Source organism: Nymphaea colorata, chromosome 7, assembly GCF_008831285.2.
Source record: "Nymphaea colorata isolate Beijing-Zhang1983 chromosome 7, ASM883128v2, whole genome shotgun sequence".
In the NCBI taxonomy this organism is placed as follows: Eukaryota; Viridiplantae; Streptophyta; class Magnoliopsida; order Nymphaeales; family Nymphaeaceae; genus Nymphaea; species Nymphaea colorata.
The window spans coordinates 11,335,697-11,350,920 of NC_045144.1; the positions used below are offsets into that span (position 1 = coordinate 11,335,697).

Below are 15,224 nucleotides of genomic sequence, written 5' to 3' on the forward strand. Positions count from 1 at the left end.
GCCTCTGCAACTTGATCTTATGATGACACATGATTTGTGGAGAGACATCCAGCTTGTGCCAAGTCCCAAACATAGTGGCAAGCAACTTCAATGTGTTTGGTTATCTCGTGGGAAACTGGAATCTATCCTACATATGTTCCTACCTTTCACACATCATCAACATAGGAGATGAAATTTTTATTTGCAAGTCTGTAATAATAGACTTAACCCTCATCATTTCAACTACAGTTTGAGACATAATATTTTGACTCAGCACTTGAGTGCCATTGACTGCTTCTTGCTTCCCCATGTCACTAAATTTCCTCTAACAAAGACACAAGATCAAATGACTAAATCATGTACAATGAACATTAGAATAGGCAACTGGATCAAGCAAAGGACTCTGTTTTAATAACAATTGTTTACTGTGAGAAAATTTTAAATATCTAAGAATCATTATTGTTGCCTACCAATGCACCTTAGTCGCCTTGTCTATAAATTGGCTCCCTTATTCACAACCAAAGGATATAATATCCTGCAATTTTCAAAGTGAAAATTTCATTTTATGGCTATTATTTGAAAGAAGGCCACATATATGTAATATCTGGTAATTTTCAGCATAAAAATTTGATTTTTATGTCTATAATTTGACAAAGATATAATATCATGCAATTTTCAAAGTGAAAATTTGATTTTATGGCTATTATTTGGAAATAGGGCCACATATATGTAATATCCGGTAATTTTCAGCATAAAAATTTGATTTTTATGTCTATGATTTGGGGAAGAAGAAGGAGGTGAAGGGGGCACAGCTGCAGAGGTAGTAGCTGGGTGTTGCACAAGCAATAAAGAGAAAAAAAGAAAAAGCGAGAGAACAAAAAAAGGTGGCAGCAATTGCGGCAGCAGCAAGTGGTCACTAGCAAAAGTGACAAATTCAAGTTTTTGACTAGGAAAAAGCACATATCAAAGGTACAGTGGCTTCCCATTTAAACTCTTGCGCATAATTGTCCAGTGAATGCAGTGTCTGACTAAATTAGTCAAATGAGAATTTGGAAGATTTGTAGCTTGTTATGTTATGTCAATTTGGATGCACAATTGGACTGAATATGAGTAGGCATGCACATATCATGAACTATCTATTTAAGATGGTTATAGGCATGTATCTGAGTTAAAGGTTGACTCCTCGAGCATGATCCATGCATTAGACCACATGATAGATTGGCAATTATGTAGGACAATTGTTCGCAAACCATGGATGGAGAATACTCTTTGTGGTTTGGATGGATAAGCCTATTAAATTGGAAACTGAACCTACTTAAAATAGATTGAAACATACTATAAATTAATACCATAATAAATACTCCTAGTTCTCAAGCAAACCTAGTCTAGACATATCAATCTAAGGTCACATGTCCCAAGTGCGGAATTATATGTGATCAGCTATCAAAGCCACAAATAACATTAAGCATGTGAAATAAGCTTTTAACAAGGTATTACGTTTGTGCTGGAACTAAATGAGGCTTGGTTGGGACTCATCTGACTACTAAGGCTCCCATGTGATTATGATAGAATTATTAGCCTTCAATTGTAAAAAAAAAAAAAAAAAATGAATTGGATGTGGGATTACTAGTGCATGTACTGGCATGAATGACTAAATATTTATTTTTTATATGTTTGGCCAATATCTAAAAATAATAATATACTAAAAGTGTGAAGGCCAGTTTGGGTATGGCAGTCATTGCAGTTGTGCTTTATCTTTTCCACTGTCTAGCCTGCTCAAATGCATGCGATGCAATGCGTCAGGAAGCATATCATAGTACAACTTAAGGAATGGAATGTTACATGCCAAGCTTTTCAATTCTTGGCTTAATTCCAAGTCGGTTGCCCTTCCACTGCAGTCATGACAGGATCCTAAATGATTCATGCGACTATGAGGGTTTCAGTCAGTGGGTCACTCATGGTGTGCATGCACCTATGTATTGTGCCCATAGGGGCTAAGATCGAAAGTGAGAATATAAAAGGATCATGGCATTGGATGATAAAAGCAGACAAGACCACCCAGGTTGAAAGTTTAGAGACTTAAAAAGTTTAGTGAGCACATGCATATAGTTTTAGGACTTCCTATCCAGTATAAAATTGCATGTCGCCAATGCAAAAACATCTGTGCCAAGGCTATGTGGTTGAAGACATCACCCTATACCCTAGAAGGCTAGAAAAAGTAAACCTATGGAATGGGAAGGTGTTATATGGAAATACCAAATTCCATGTGCTAATGATATTAGCTTTGTGGAGAAAACAACATCTACCATATCTATCAAAAAGCCACAGGGGTCAATACTCAATAGACTGATGATAATGAAGTATCTGATAGAAATTAAAGAACAAACTCTACACCCCATCGAGATGCTGGGCACCAATTAATTTCAATCTACCCCTCAAAAGTGAAAAAAGAAGAGACACATAATTAGAAGGTAGAGAGCTGCAGAAAGCAGTAAGTCCACCAGATCATATTACCCACTGTCTGGTCATGAACGTGCAAATTAAACTGGAAATGAATATGGGCATAACCGAAGTTGTATTGATGTGTACATTTGCTGGGAATTTTATAAGTGTACATATGTGCAATATGTAAATGTGAGGCCTGAAAACGTGTATAGTTTAAAGAAAAGTTGGGATGCTTTCGTACATTTTGTAGATGAATGTGTGATAAATGAATGTCCAGTGTTATATGTTTTATGTGATGTGGTGAGTGTGATTGAATCTGTAACGTTGCTGAAGTTTGGTATCCACTGTAAAGTAAAAAGACAACAAATTTGAGTGAAAGTTTAAGGTATGATAAAAGAAATATCAGGTCCTGTTACAGTGGCATACGAAGCGAGTGTGCTTATGAAAAGTGATGAACTAATGTCATTCAAAGTTGTGAGTGCTTATTCAGACAAAATTCATTCAAACCAGAGATCTAAAGCTTTTATTATGCACAAGTTCACTTTGTCCATCATATAAATGAAGTTTGAGGTCCATAGGAATACTTATAGTTTGGCCTCTAGCATTCCAATCTCCTTCAATAGGTCCAACATATACTTGCACAGTTGCACCAAGATAAAAATGGAGCTTTTCATTCGCAACTTGTATTCCCAAAAAGTGTCTAAGAGGACCAATATCTTTTGTGAGAAAGAGCTTCTAAAGGTGAGATTTTGTATCTGATTTCATCTACATATACCACTATAAAAATAATGTCAAAACAAGACTTTTTAATTGACAACAAATGATCATATGCTGACCTGTTGACGCCAAATGAAAACATAGCCTCTTATAGTTCTGAATCCAAGCACACGGACTCTGCTTAAACCATAAATAGCATGTTTAACTTGCACACCTTGCATAATCTCCCAAACCTCAAATCCTGGAGGTTGTTTCATGAGAATAGTCTTAGGTAAATCCCTATATAAAGGTATGTTTCATATCTAATTGACAAAGACTCCATCCATAATGAACTACAACTGATATAACAAGACGTATAGCCCCAGGAGGTGCAATGGGAGAGAAGGTTTCGAAGAAATCAACCCCATACATTTGGGATCCCCCTAGGCACCAGCTTGGCTTTGTACCTCTCAATAGTCCCATTTGAGTTTATTAGTGGAATAAAGCCACCTGCATCCAACAATATCCACACAGGATGGTAGATTAACAAAGGGATGTGTTTTGAGAAAGCAAAAAGTCCACCTCCTCCTACAATAACTAGGTCTGACATACAAATTTTGACGGCACTGACTAGCCAATATTTTTCCACGACATACCATTCTGAATCAATCCAAATGCAATCAGCAGGAAACGAATCTGAATTCCAATGCCAGATGTGATCCACAGTGAGCAAATCTAAACCATATGTTGTCCAGATGTCACATAGGTATGGGTACGGGTGCTAGTGTGGGTACGGGTACAGACCATTTTAAAAAAACTTGGGTGTGGGGGTACGGCCGTATACACATGCACATATATATATGTGTGTGTGTGTGTGTGTGTGTATATATATATATATATATATATCAAAAAATTTCAAACGGAATAACATATATATATATATATATATATATATATATATATATATCAAAAATTACTAACAGAATAACATATTCAATTTCATAAATCACAGACTGCAACAATCAAGCATGTAAAATCAGCATAGAAGCAATAAAACAAGAGAAGAAAAAAGTGAAGGAAGAATCGAAGAAGTCAAACAAAGAATCGGGAGAAAATGAAGAGACATCAGATTGCGACTCCGAATGGAGGGAGATGTCCTCTCTATTCACACTTCTTAAGAATGCATTAAAGAGAAGTATCGATTTTATGAGAATAACAAATGCATTTAAGATGGACTGATAATCAGAGCTAGACGGGGTCTAGGCTGCATGTCGTCAATTCTCAAATTGTTTCATAATTCACTCAGAAAAGAAAACAGAGGACAAGCGAAAGAGGGGAAAGGACTGATAATCAGAGCTAGACGGGGTCTAGGCTGCATGTCACCAATTCTCATATTGTTTCATAAGAAAACAGAGGACAAACAAAAGAGGGGAAACATTAAGCCATATCAAGCATGTCAAGAAGCATTAGGCCATATAAAGTGCCGAAGAGAGGCAGAGCGAGAGGAAGAGCGAAAGACAGAGAGAAGGATAATCGCAGGCACAAAAAACGTATACGGATGTCATGCACCCATTCTTCCCAAGTGAGCGACAGTAGAAGCAGGCAACACAGAGGGAGAGAAAGAGAGAGAGAGAGAGTCTCTGTTCCATGCCTGAGGAGTGAGGAGAGGGTGAAGAAGACGGTGCGCTGCTGAGAAGGGAATCCTGCAGTAACGATGGAAAAAGGAAGAAGCTGAGAAGAGGACGAAGTCGCAAGCTCGCCTGCGAGTACGAAACGGACACCGCCTGCCGTCGCCGTTCGCCGCCTGCTGTCGCCGTTCGCTTCCGTTCACCACCTGCCCTCGTCGGTCTTCGGTGAAGCGTCGTGGCTCGAGGTTGAAGAGTGAAGAGGAAGAAGGCAGCCGACGAAACGAAAATAGGGTTCGAAGATTTTAACGTGAAAATGGTTAAAAACTTTAAAATATTATAAAATGTTAAAATTCAAAATGGACAAATTTGAACTTGGTCAAATTTGACCGAGTCCAAAAATGACCCCGGGTACGTTGACCGTACCTGATGCCGTACCGGTACCGGTGTCGTACCGGTACCGTGCGAGTACTCCTCTTTAAGAGGAGCACCCGTGTGACTTACTTGTCCTTTTATTTTCCATGGCGTAGCAAAAATAAATTTCATAGCCAATGACTGCTTATCGAGAAAAAAGAAGCAACAAGATTCCCACTACCAGCAACTATTCAATGAGAGAAAAAACTTCAATGGCGCACATGTGCCACTACTCAGACTCACTTCTTTTGATGCCTTCCAAACCACCAGTTGCATCTTTCCTCATGACCCATAAAGACCAACAACAGCCACAATAGGTCCAGATGCCTCCCACACCAAAATGTAGCAGCTGCAACTGATATCAGGCCAGCAAGAGGGAAGGCTTTGATACTATGTTGATGTTACATGGACGGACCACAAAAGAGAGAAGGAGAGAAAATGAGAAAAGAGAGAGAGAGAGAGAGAGAGAGAGAGAAGAAAAGAGAATAAGCCTTTGATTACATTGATTTAATCCCTGCTTTATATAGGGATTAGGTAAAATCAATAGTTATATTAAAAAGCTAGAACCTAAGAGAAGAACAAATTACAAGTTAGCTCCTCATCAACAATCCTACTTTCTTAACACTGACCACTTGAATCATTCCAAGAAGCCTAAGAAAATGCCTTTTAGTTGCTGAAGATGATAAACTAAGAACCAAAAATGAACATGATTGTAGAATCAAGGACAAGCTGCATTAAGTTACAAGAGCAAGCTAGTTCATCATAAACTGCCAACAGGTAAAAATCTTACATGACCAATATGTAAAGAACTAGTAATTACACAATTATTTAGGGAAGCAAGAATTATATCTGAGCTTGGTAGAAAAGAACAAAATATCTTTCAGAAGCCATTTTCTCATCACAACTACAAAAGATACCTAGGTGAATGCATCAAGGTAATAAAGGAATTATCCAAAAAAAAAAATTGAAGTCAATAAATATTTTAAGAACCTTAGTATGGTATTGAAAAGGGCATAATATTTGATTAGGAAGCACAACTTAATCGTATTATGAATAATAACTCAAGTGCAGCTTATCAGTACTAGAGGAAAGAAACATAATTCATTTTTTGCTGTAAGTCTGGGACAAAGTCACACTTATGGTACCTGAGAACACCATGCTACAAGAAATAGTTTGAAACATTTCTATAAAATATCATTACCATATATGAAAAATTAAAATCAGAATTTGACCACCTCTCCACTTCTGCTTCATATGATAAACGTAATTTACCCATCTCGTGCCCTGTTTTCTGAAATATGAGATAGTGCAGAATCTTGAGTAAGTATGTTAACATTACTGAAGTACACAAAAAGAGTTATCACTTACCACCACAGGATGGCATAAATTCATATGCAGACACTATCTTACCTTCAAAGGGTGGCTAAACCTCGTGCAAATAAGTTCTTTTCCAGTGCCAAAGTCCACGTTCAAATGTATCTGCTCCTTTAGTAGTTTTCCAGATGGAATTACATAATCTAGAAAGGTGAAAGGTATGCTGATTGAGAACTCGCTATCAGAATATGATAGGTGTTGAAGCCACCTGATCCTAAGTGACAGTACAGCCCCTCCTTGAACCTTTCCAAAGAAAACTAAAATAAGCATATGAAGAAATAACCTGATGTTATGAATGTTAGAATATTAGTTGTTGGATTAGGTAGTTTTATGGAATTTTAAGAAATTTCATATGTCTTATTTGTTATCTTTTATATTTCTTGAGGACCCATATGTAATTTTTGTCTTTACCGTTCCCCCCTAATCTCTTTTAATCAGAGATTAGGGTTAGTAGAATATAATTTTTTCTCTCACTGTCTCTCTCTCTCTCTCTCTTTTCTCTTCCCCCTTGGTCTCATGCAACATGGCATCAGAGCGTGTTCCTTCTTGGGACTGACATCTGCTTCCCTTCATCGCCATCTCCACTCCTTTTTCATACCCATCGTCTTATTCTTCTACTCTACTTACTGTTTTGGGTACAACAATTGGGTTGTGTTTGTTGGGCTCGATCTAGGGTTTTCTCAAAAAAAAAAAAAAAATCAAAACCCTAGATCGATGCCTTGTTGAAGTTGATGTGGCTGCAGCATAGTTAAGTGGTCTTCAAGGTAGATGGACGTCTAAATACATCACTCGAGCAATATCGTTTACGTTTCTGTTGAGGCAGCAGTTTACAGGTCTGCCAGAGAAGCATAGATATATTGGTCTGGTATGATAACTAAAATGCTGTTGGCCAGATCTGGTAATTTTTTTTTTTAGGTACCCGGGACCAAAATTCGTTATACCTGCATGCTAGTTGGTGCTGATTACTCAAGTCTGTTGCAACATTGCAAAATTGTATATCAGTTTTCAGTTCTTTGGCATCCTAGTATTTGACGTCCATCAGTTTTCTTGTCAATCTATGGTGGCTGCTTGGTAGAAGAGTACTTTGTTTGCGATACAGCAAAAGCTTAGTCTGTCATGCAGAGTTTTCCCATCCATTATTCTACAATCTGTTGTGTGTTGACAGTCTACAGATTTCTTCTACTATATATATATATATATATATATATATATATATATATATATATATATATATATATATATATTCTCTTTTGGCTGAATTCTTGTGGATAGATTTACGATGGCTGAAAATCCCAAACCTGATTCTTCTCATGAATTTGGGGCAATCCATTCTCTTTTGGTTCTACAGTTAAGTTGGATGGCCTTAACTATGAAATCTGGTCGAGGTCATTCCTGATGTCGGTCACTGGACATCGAAAAAAATATCTACTTGAGGAAGATGAACCTGGAAAGTATGCTTCTTGGGAAGAGGATAACAACATGATTATGTCTTGGATAGTGAATAGTGTGGACTCTTTTATTGCTCCTACCATTGCATATTTGTTAAGATGTGTTTATATTCAGTTTTAGGTTTAAGAGGGTACTTTTGTAAATAACTTTTTCTTTAGATGGTTCTCTTGTATCTTCTCTCTCTCTCTCCTCTAGTCTATATAAAGAGGAGTTAGGGCAGATTTCGAGGTTAATCAAAGTATAATCTTCTCCTAATTGATCATGGTATCAGAGCTCCAGCCGCCTCCTCCTCAGCGCGTCGTCGCTGATTGAGCGGCGCCAGCCGCTGCCTGATCACGACCGTCGCTGCTCTTCCGCCCGTCAGTCCATCTCCGCCCGTCGCTCGTGTCCGCCCATCTCCACCCATCGCCGCCGCTTGCATCGCTGCTCTCTCCGCCCGTCGCCGCCTGACCACGACCAGCATTGCCCGACGCCGCCGGATCGCGTCCTCGCCCGCCGCCGCCTACTCGCGTCTCGCAGCATCTCCGCCCGTCGCTGCCATCTTCGCCCGTCGTTTCTGCCTGCTCTCGCAGCATCTCTGCACCGCCGCTGCTTCGCTGCTGCCCTGCACCGTCGCTGCTCCGCCGCTGCCTGCCACCGCTGCTTCGCTGTCGTCTCTGGTATCTCTCCTCGTTCTTCTTCGTCGGCTTGTGTCTGATCAGCGTTGTCAGCTTGTTATTACCTCCTCTTCCAGCCGATCAGCCTTATGGATTACTCTGTGCGTTTGACTGCTATTGCTTGATGATCAGCATGTTGTCTTTACATATGTGATTATATTCCTTGTTGCCTGCATTTCTTATTCCGTGGCTCGGTGTCCTCCTTTGTGTTGAAAGATGTCTGAAATTAGCAGTGGAGCTAATACCTCTTCCTTTGCATCGTCGGGAGAGATGAAGAATTCCCCATTTTCCAGCATTATCACCAAAATGGATGGGGGAAATTACGAGATGTGGGCCATGCAGGTAAAACGAACCTTGATCGCTCATGAGAAGGAATATCTCATATTGGAGCCCGAGCCCATACAGAAGGTAGGAAAATATACTACTTGGTTTAAAGATAATTCGTTGGTTATGGTATGGATTGTTGGTACTCTTTCTCAAGACATTGCAAATGAAGTCTTGCATAAGGAAAGTGCAAAGGATATGTGGGATTCCCTTGCAGCCACCTATTCACAAGCAAGGAATGAAACAAGAATTATGCAGCTTCATCATGATATTCATCAGATGCGACAAGATGGTCGACCTCTTCATACTTATTATTCTAGTCTCAAGTCCATGTTTGAGAGACTAAATAGCTACTTTCCTGCATGTAAGTGTGAACAACAAAAGGCATATAGAGATATGCTTATGGTAGGGGTATTTCTCTCTGGATTAGACTCTGTTTATGAATCAGCAAAGAATCAGATGCTCACTAGTCCCTCGATTCCTCCTATTGATGAGGCTTATAGTAGGCTAAGCAGAATTCCAATCCCTGCGTCGACTGTTCTTGATACCACTTCTGCTATGCTTGCTACTCGTGGCAGAGGTGGGTCCCTCTTTGCCAGAGGACGAGGATACCGTGGTCGTGGCAATACCACTTCGCGCCCAGTATGTCAGTTTTGTCATCGCATTGGTCACACTGTGGATAAGTGTTGGCAGAAACATGGTCGTCCAGCTGTTGCAAATCAGACTGTATTTACTAATTCTCCAGAGCAGCCTCAGAATCAGCATACTGTTTCCTCCAGTGAGTTACGTGCAGATGATATTATCTCTCAGTTGAGAAACTTGATTGGTGATAGAACTCAACAAGCTCCTGATCCGACCACCTCTACTATCACTACTGCTGCCAGTGCGTCTTCATCTGGTATGTATTCTGACTATACTCCTGCTACTGACACTACAGATTGGCTCATTGACTCGGGTGCATCGACACATCTCTATGGAGACAAGGCCCAGTTTACTTCTTATGCCCCTACTCCACCTGGTCGCTCGGTTATTCTAGCAGATGGAAAATATTCTCCAGTTGTTGGACATGGAGAGGTCCAACTTACTTCATCATTGCCGTTGCAACATGTTCTTCATGCACCAGAATTCCCACATAGCCTACTGTCTATCAGTCAGATTACCAGAGATTTAAACTGTCGTGCGATATTTGACTCCTCTTCTCTTGTGTTTCAGGATATACTGACGGGCAGGGTGATTGGCAGTGGCCGTGAACAGGGAGGTCTTTACAGGCTAGTGCATCCCTTTCCCTTTGCTGGGTCTACCTCTTCAGGGTCATCCTCATCCTCGGCTTATACTTGGCATTTACGTTTTGGACATCTACTGTTTCAGAAACTGCTGCATGTTCTTCCTCAGCTGTCTCCTAAGTCTTCTTTTCAATGTGAGTCTTGTCAGTTGGGCAAACACCATCGGTCATCCTTTCCTTCGCGGCCCAGTAGAAGTAGTCATTCTGTGTTTGAGTTACTTCATTTTGATGTTTGGGGCCCGAGTCGTACACCTGATCTTCAAGGTCATCGATATTATCTTGTTGCTGTCGATGACCATAGTCGTGTTAGTTGGGTTTTTCTTATGAAGAATAAATCTGAAGTGGGTCATGTAATCAAAAATTTTATCAATGAAATTCTGACTCAGTTTGATACTTGTGTCAAAATTGTGCGCTCTGACAATGCTCTTGAGTTCTGTGCTTCCTCTTTAGAACAATTTTTCAGGGATAAGGGTATCATCCACCAAACCTCTTGTGCCTATACCTCCCAACAAAATGGGGTTGCTGAAAGGAAACACCGTCATATTCTTGATGTTGCCAGAACCATTATCATACATAGCCATGTTCCTCATTCCTACTGGGGAGATGCTGTTCTCACAGCATGCTATCTTATTAATCGTATGCCGTCATCTGTGTTGGGAGACCTTATTCCTATCTCTGTCCTCTTTCCTGACAGAGACTTGTTTTCTGTTCCACCTCGTGTTTTTGGATGTGTTGCCTTTGTTCAGTTGCTTGGCCCTGGGAGAGATAAGTTGTCTCCTCGGGCCATCAAAACGATCTTTGTTGGTTATTCCCGCACTCAAAAGGGATATCGATGTTATGATCCTTCTACTCGTCGATATTATGTGAGTGCTGATGTTACATTCTTTGAGTCAACCTCCTTCTTCTCCCCAAATGGAACTCAATTAAGGGCGCCTGAAGTGAATGATGAAGTCCATTTTCCTCTACCTCTCATGAGTTGTCCAAAACCAGTTGATTCACGCTTTGGGGCTGTCTACCAACGTCGTACTAAACCTGTTGCGCCTGCTCACTGTGCCCCTGTGCCTTCACCCAGCACGCCCAAGGTCATTCCTGACACAAACTCTGCTGACAATTTTTTATGTAATGATGACGTAGGAGAATGTCACGAGCAGGTTCATGCTCCAAATGAACTTGATATGCCCATTGCTCAAAGGAAAGGCAAACGCAGTTGCACTTTGCATCCTATCTCTGGTCACTTATCCATGGATAGACTCACTCCTGTGTACCGACAGTTTGTCCAGGGGCTGTCCGCTATTGCTCTTCCACAGAATCCCATGGATGCTCTCTCTGATCCAAAATGGGCTGCAGCTATGCAAGAAGAGATGGATGCTCTTCAGTCTAGAGGCACCTGGACCCTTGTTACTCCTTCAGCTGATGCCGCCATTGTTGGTTGCCGATGAGTCTTTACTATCAAATACAGAGCGGATGGCAGCCTTGACAGATATAAGGCTCGACTGGTTGCTAAAGGCTATACCCAAACTTATGGGGTTGATTATTATGATACCTTCTCTCCTGTGGCACGACATGCTTCTTTACGGATTCTCCTTGCTGTGGCTGTCAGCAAGAATTGGTCCCTATCACAACTTGATGTCAAAAATGCCTTTCTCTATGGTGACTTACATGAAGAAGTGTATATGCAGCAACCACCAGGGTTTGTTGCTGAGGGGGAGTGTCAGAAAGTGTGCAGATTGCGAAAGACGATTTATGGTCTGAAACAGAGTCCTCGAGCTTGGTTTCAGAAATTGTCAGAGAATATTGAGAATGAGGGCTTCAGACGTTCTTCGGCTGATCATTCCCTCTTTGTCAAGAAGACTTCTACAGGTACGGTGATAGTTCTTGTCTATGTTGATGATATCATTGTTACAGAGGATGATGATCAAGGGATTTCCAACATCAAGGATGTCCTTGGACAACACTTTGTCACCAAGGACCTTGGTGAACTACGTTATTTCCTCGGTATTGAGTTTGCCAGAAATCGAAAGGGTCTTATCATGTGCCAGAGGAAATACGTTACTGATGTTTTGCAAGAGACAGGGATGCTGGGGTGTCGACCTGCATCCACGCCTATGGATATCAATACCCGCTTATATGATGATGATACTGAAGATGTTGATGCGAGACAGTATAGAGGGATTGTTGGGAAGCTCCTATACATCACTGTTACTCGACCTGACATTGCCTATGCTGTTAGCAGAGTGAGTCAGTTTATGGATAAGCCCAAGAAAGTTCATTGGGATGCTGCTATGATGATTCTGAGGTATCTAAAGAATTCACCAGGAACGGGACTCTTCTTTCAGAATGGTACCTCACTCACTATATCTGTGTATGTTGATGCCGACTATGCAGGATGCCCCTCAGACAGAAAATCCACCACTGGATTTTGTGTGTTTATTGGATCCAACTTGGTTACATGGAAGAGTAAGAAGCAAACTGTGGTTGCCAGATCAAGTGCAGAATATGAGTATAGAGCTATGGCTCAGGGTACTGCTGAAGTTATGTGGGTTAGATCCCTGATGGTGGATCTTACTATCGAAGTGCCTCTTCCTATGCAATTGTTATGTGATAACAAAGCTGCACTGTTTATTGCTAATAATCCGGCTTTTCATGAAAGAACCAAGCATGTTGAAGTAGATTGTCACTACACCAGAGACATGATTCAAAAGGGGTTTGTAAGTACCTCACACATTTCAACTACAGGGCAAACGGCTGATATCTTTACTAAGGCTCTTGCAAGGGGACCATTCCAAAGCTGCTGTTCCAAGTTGAGCCTATTTGACATATACGCTCCAACTTGAGGGGGAGTGTTAAGATGTGTTTATATTCAGTTTTAGGTTTAAGAGGGTACTTTTGTAAATAACTTTTTCTTTAGATGGTTCTCTTGTATCTTCTCTCTCTCTCTCCTCTAGTCTATATAAAGAGGAGTTAGGGCAGATTTCGAGGTTAATCAAAGTATAATCTTCTCCTAATTGATCAATATTACAGCACTGCTGTAACAACCCGACCCACTCCTGGGCTCGGGCCCCTGGTTTGGCGGATCCTAACCCGCCCCTAGCAGTTTTGGCTCCAACCTCAAAAAGGCTAGAAACCAGGACAATCATCTCATTAATGACCCCTTTATAAGTCATTGAAGATCTCTCACAATCTTCAATACACGACTAAACATTTGGGGCGTTACAATCCAACCCCCTTAAGGCACAAGCGTCGCGTGTGGGACCTTAGGTCCGAGTGTTGAACCGGCTCTGATACCACTGTAATAACCCGACCCACTCCTGGGCTTAGGAACCTGGTTTGGCGGATCCTAACTCGCCCCCTAGCAATTTCGGATCCAACCTCAAAAAGGCTAGAAACCATGACAATCATCTCATTAATGACCCCTTTATAAGTCATTGAAGATCCCTCACAATCTTCAATACGGGACTAAACATTTGCGCCGTTACAACTGCAAAGAAGATATGAGACTTTTTATGTCAGACTTATTCATATGATAAGAATATGAGTAAGGTATTCCAGGTAGAGGAAAAATTATACAAACTACAACAAGGTAATATGAGTTTGCCCCAATATTTTGCAGCTGACAAGGCCACTTTTGAGCGAGTCAAATCCCTTCGACCCTCATGTAAGTCGTGCTATAAGACTCATTATGAGTAAAGTACGATTTCCAAGTTTTTGGTAGGTCTCTCTCCATAATATTCAATGCTAAGGCACAAATGCTCACTGGGAGTGACATCCCTGGTTTGGCAAAGGCATATAATAGGCTAAGTCGTCTGGCTGTTACTCTACCTCAGCTTGTCAGTGACACACCCACATCAGCAATGGCGGCATTCAATGGACGTGGGCCATTCTTCCGCTGTCTCTAGAGGAAGAGGTACAGGTCGGGGGATTGGAGGACATGGCCGATTTCAATATACCCATTGCGGGAAAATGGGTCATCTTGTAGACAGATGTTGGGATATCTATGGTAGACCTTCTGGAGGCTCACAAGGAAGGGGGTCTAAAACTCCCACAGGCAAAGGTACTTTATCATCAGCCCCTACTGGAATGGCTTAGGCAGCAGCCGTTGGAGAGAATCCGACTACATCTAGGTCTTTCTCCTTGGCCTGAGCAAGGCAGAGTATGAACATATATTATCCCAAAAAGCTGCTTTATCTTCCTCATCAGTCTCCGCCTCATCTAGAGTAGTTGGTTATGCTCTCTCCATAGTTTCACATGACCCAGGTACAGTTTGGATGATTGATTCAAGTGCTTTTAGGCATTTTTGTTGCCGGCCATATTTGTTCTCTTCCTTGACCAAGTTTGATCAGCTACGGTTTTTTAAATTAGCCGATGGCAGATTCACTCCTATTATAGGAAGTGGTGATGTTAAAATCTCTCATTCCTTGAGTTTGTCACATGTTTTATATACTCTAGAGTTTCCTACAAACCTGTTGTCAATGCAGCAGCTAACCTCTTGTTTGCAATGTAAAGTCAGGTTTAACCCTAATTCTTGTGTATTTCTGGACTTACAAACTGGAAAGATGATTGGTGGAGGAGGAGTCTACCTATTGTCGACATTGTGGATTCTACAGCTATTTCCGTGTCTCAAAAAGCCACTCCGTATCAGTGGCACCTATGGTTGGGTCATCCTTCTCCATTGAAGTTGCATCATATTCTTCCTAATTATTCTGTGTCTGAGTACTTCGAGTGTGAATCTTGCCAACTTAGCAAACAAACCCGAAGCAGTTTTCCTTCCACTTTGAGTCCATCCAGTCAGAGTTTTTTGTTGCGTAGAGAGGTAGAGAAGAGGAAGAAGAGGAGAACGTGAGGAAGGAGGAGAGAATAGGTAGCAGTCCTCTATCTTACAGCTGCTCCTTTTCCATTAGACTAAATAAGGATTAGGGTTATGTTTAACCTTTTACATAAAGAGTCCAACAAAATTTTAAAAATTCAGAAAGCTACCTAAAG

General features: G+C 41.0%; 1 protein-coding gene across 2 annotated transcripts in view; it reads right to left on the reverse strand.

Annotated features, from left to right (window-relative positions):
• LOC116257954 (uncharacterized) overlaps nucleotides 1-15,224 on the reverse strand; it is a 106,814-nt gene that overhangs the window by 62,655 nt on the left and 28,935 nt on the right. Inside the window, exons 3-4 of one of the 2 annotated variants that reach the window (XM_031634980.2) lie at nucleotides 6,570-6,776; nucleotides 6,361-6,450 (exon numbers count right to left, since the gene is read on the reverse strand). The exons of the other annotated variant lie outside the window; for it this stretch is intronic. Of the exons in view, the coding sequence (XP_031490840.1) occupies nucleotides 6,361-6,450; nucleotides 6,570-6,776 (297 nt within the window). The remainder of the gene's footprint in view (nucleotides 1-6,360; nucleotides 6,451-6,569; nucleotides 6,777-15,224) is intronic. 2 annotated transcript variants of the gene reach the window in all.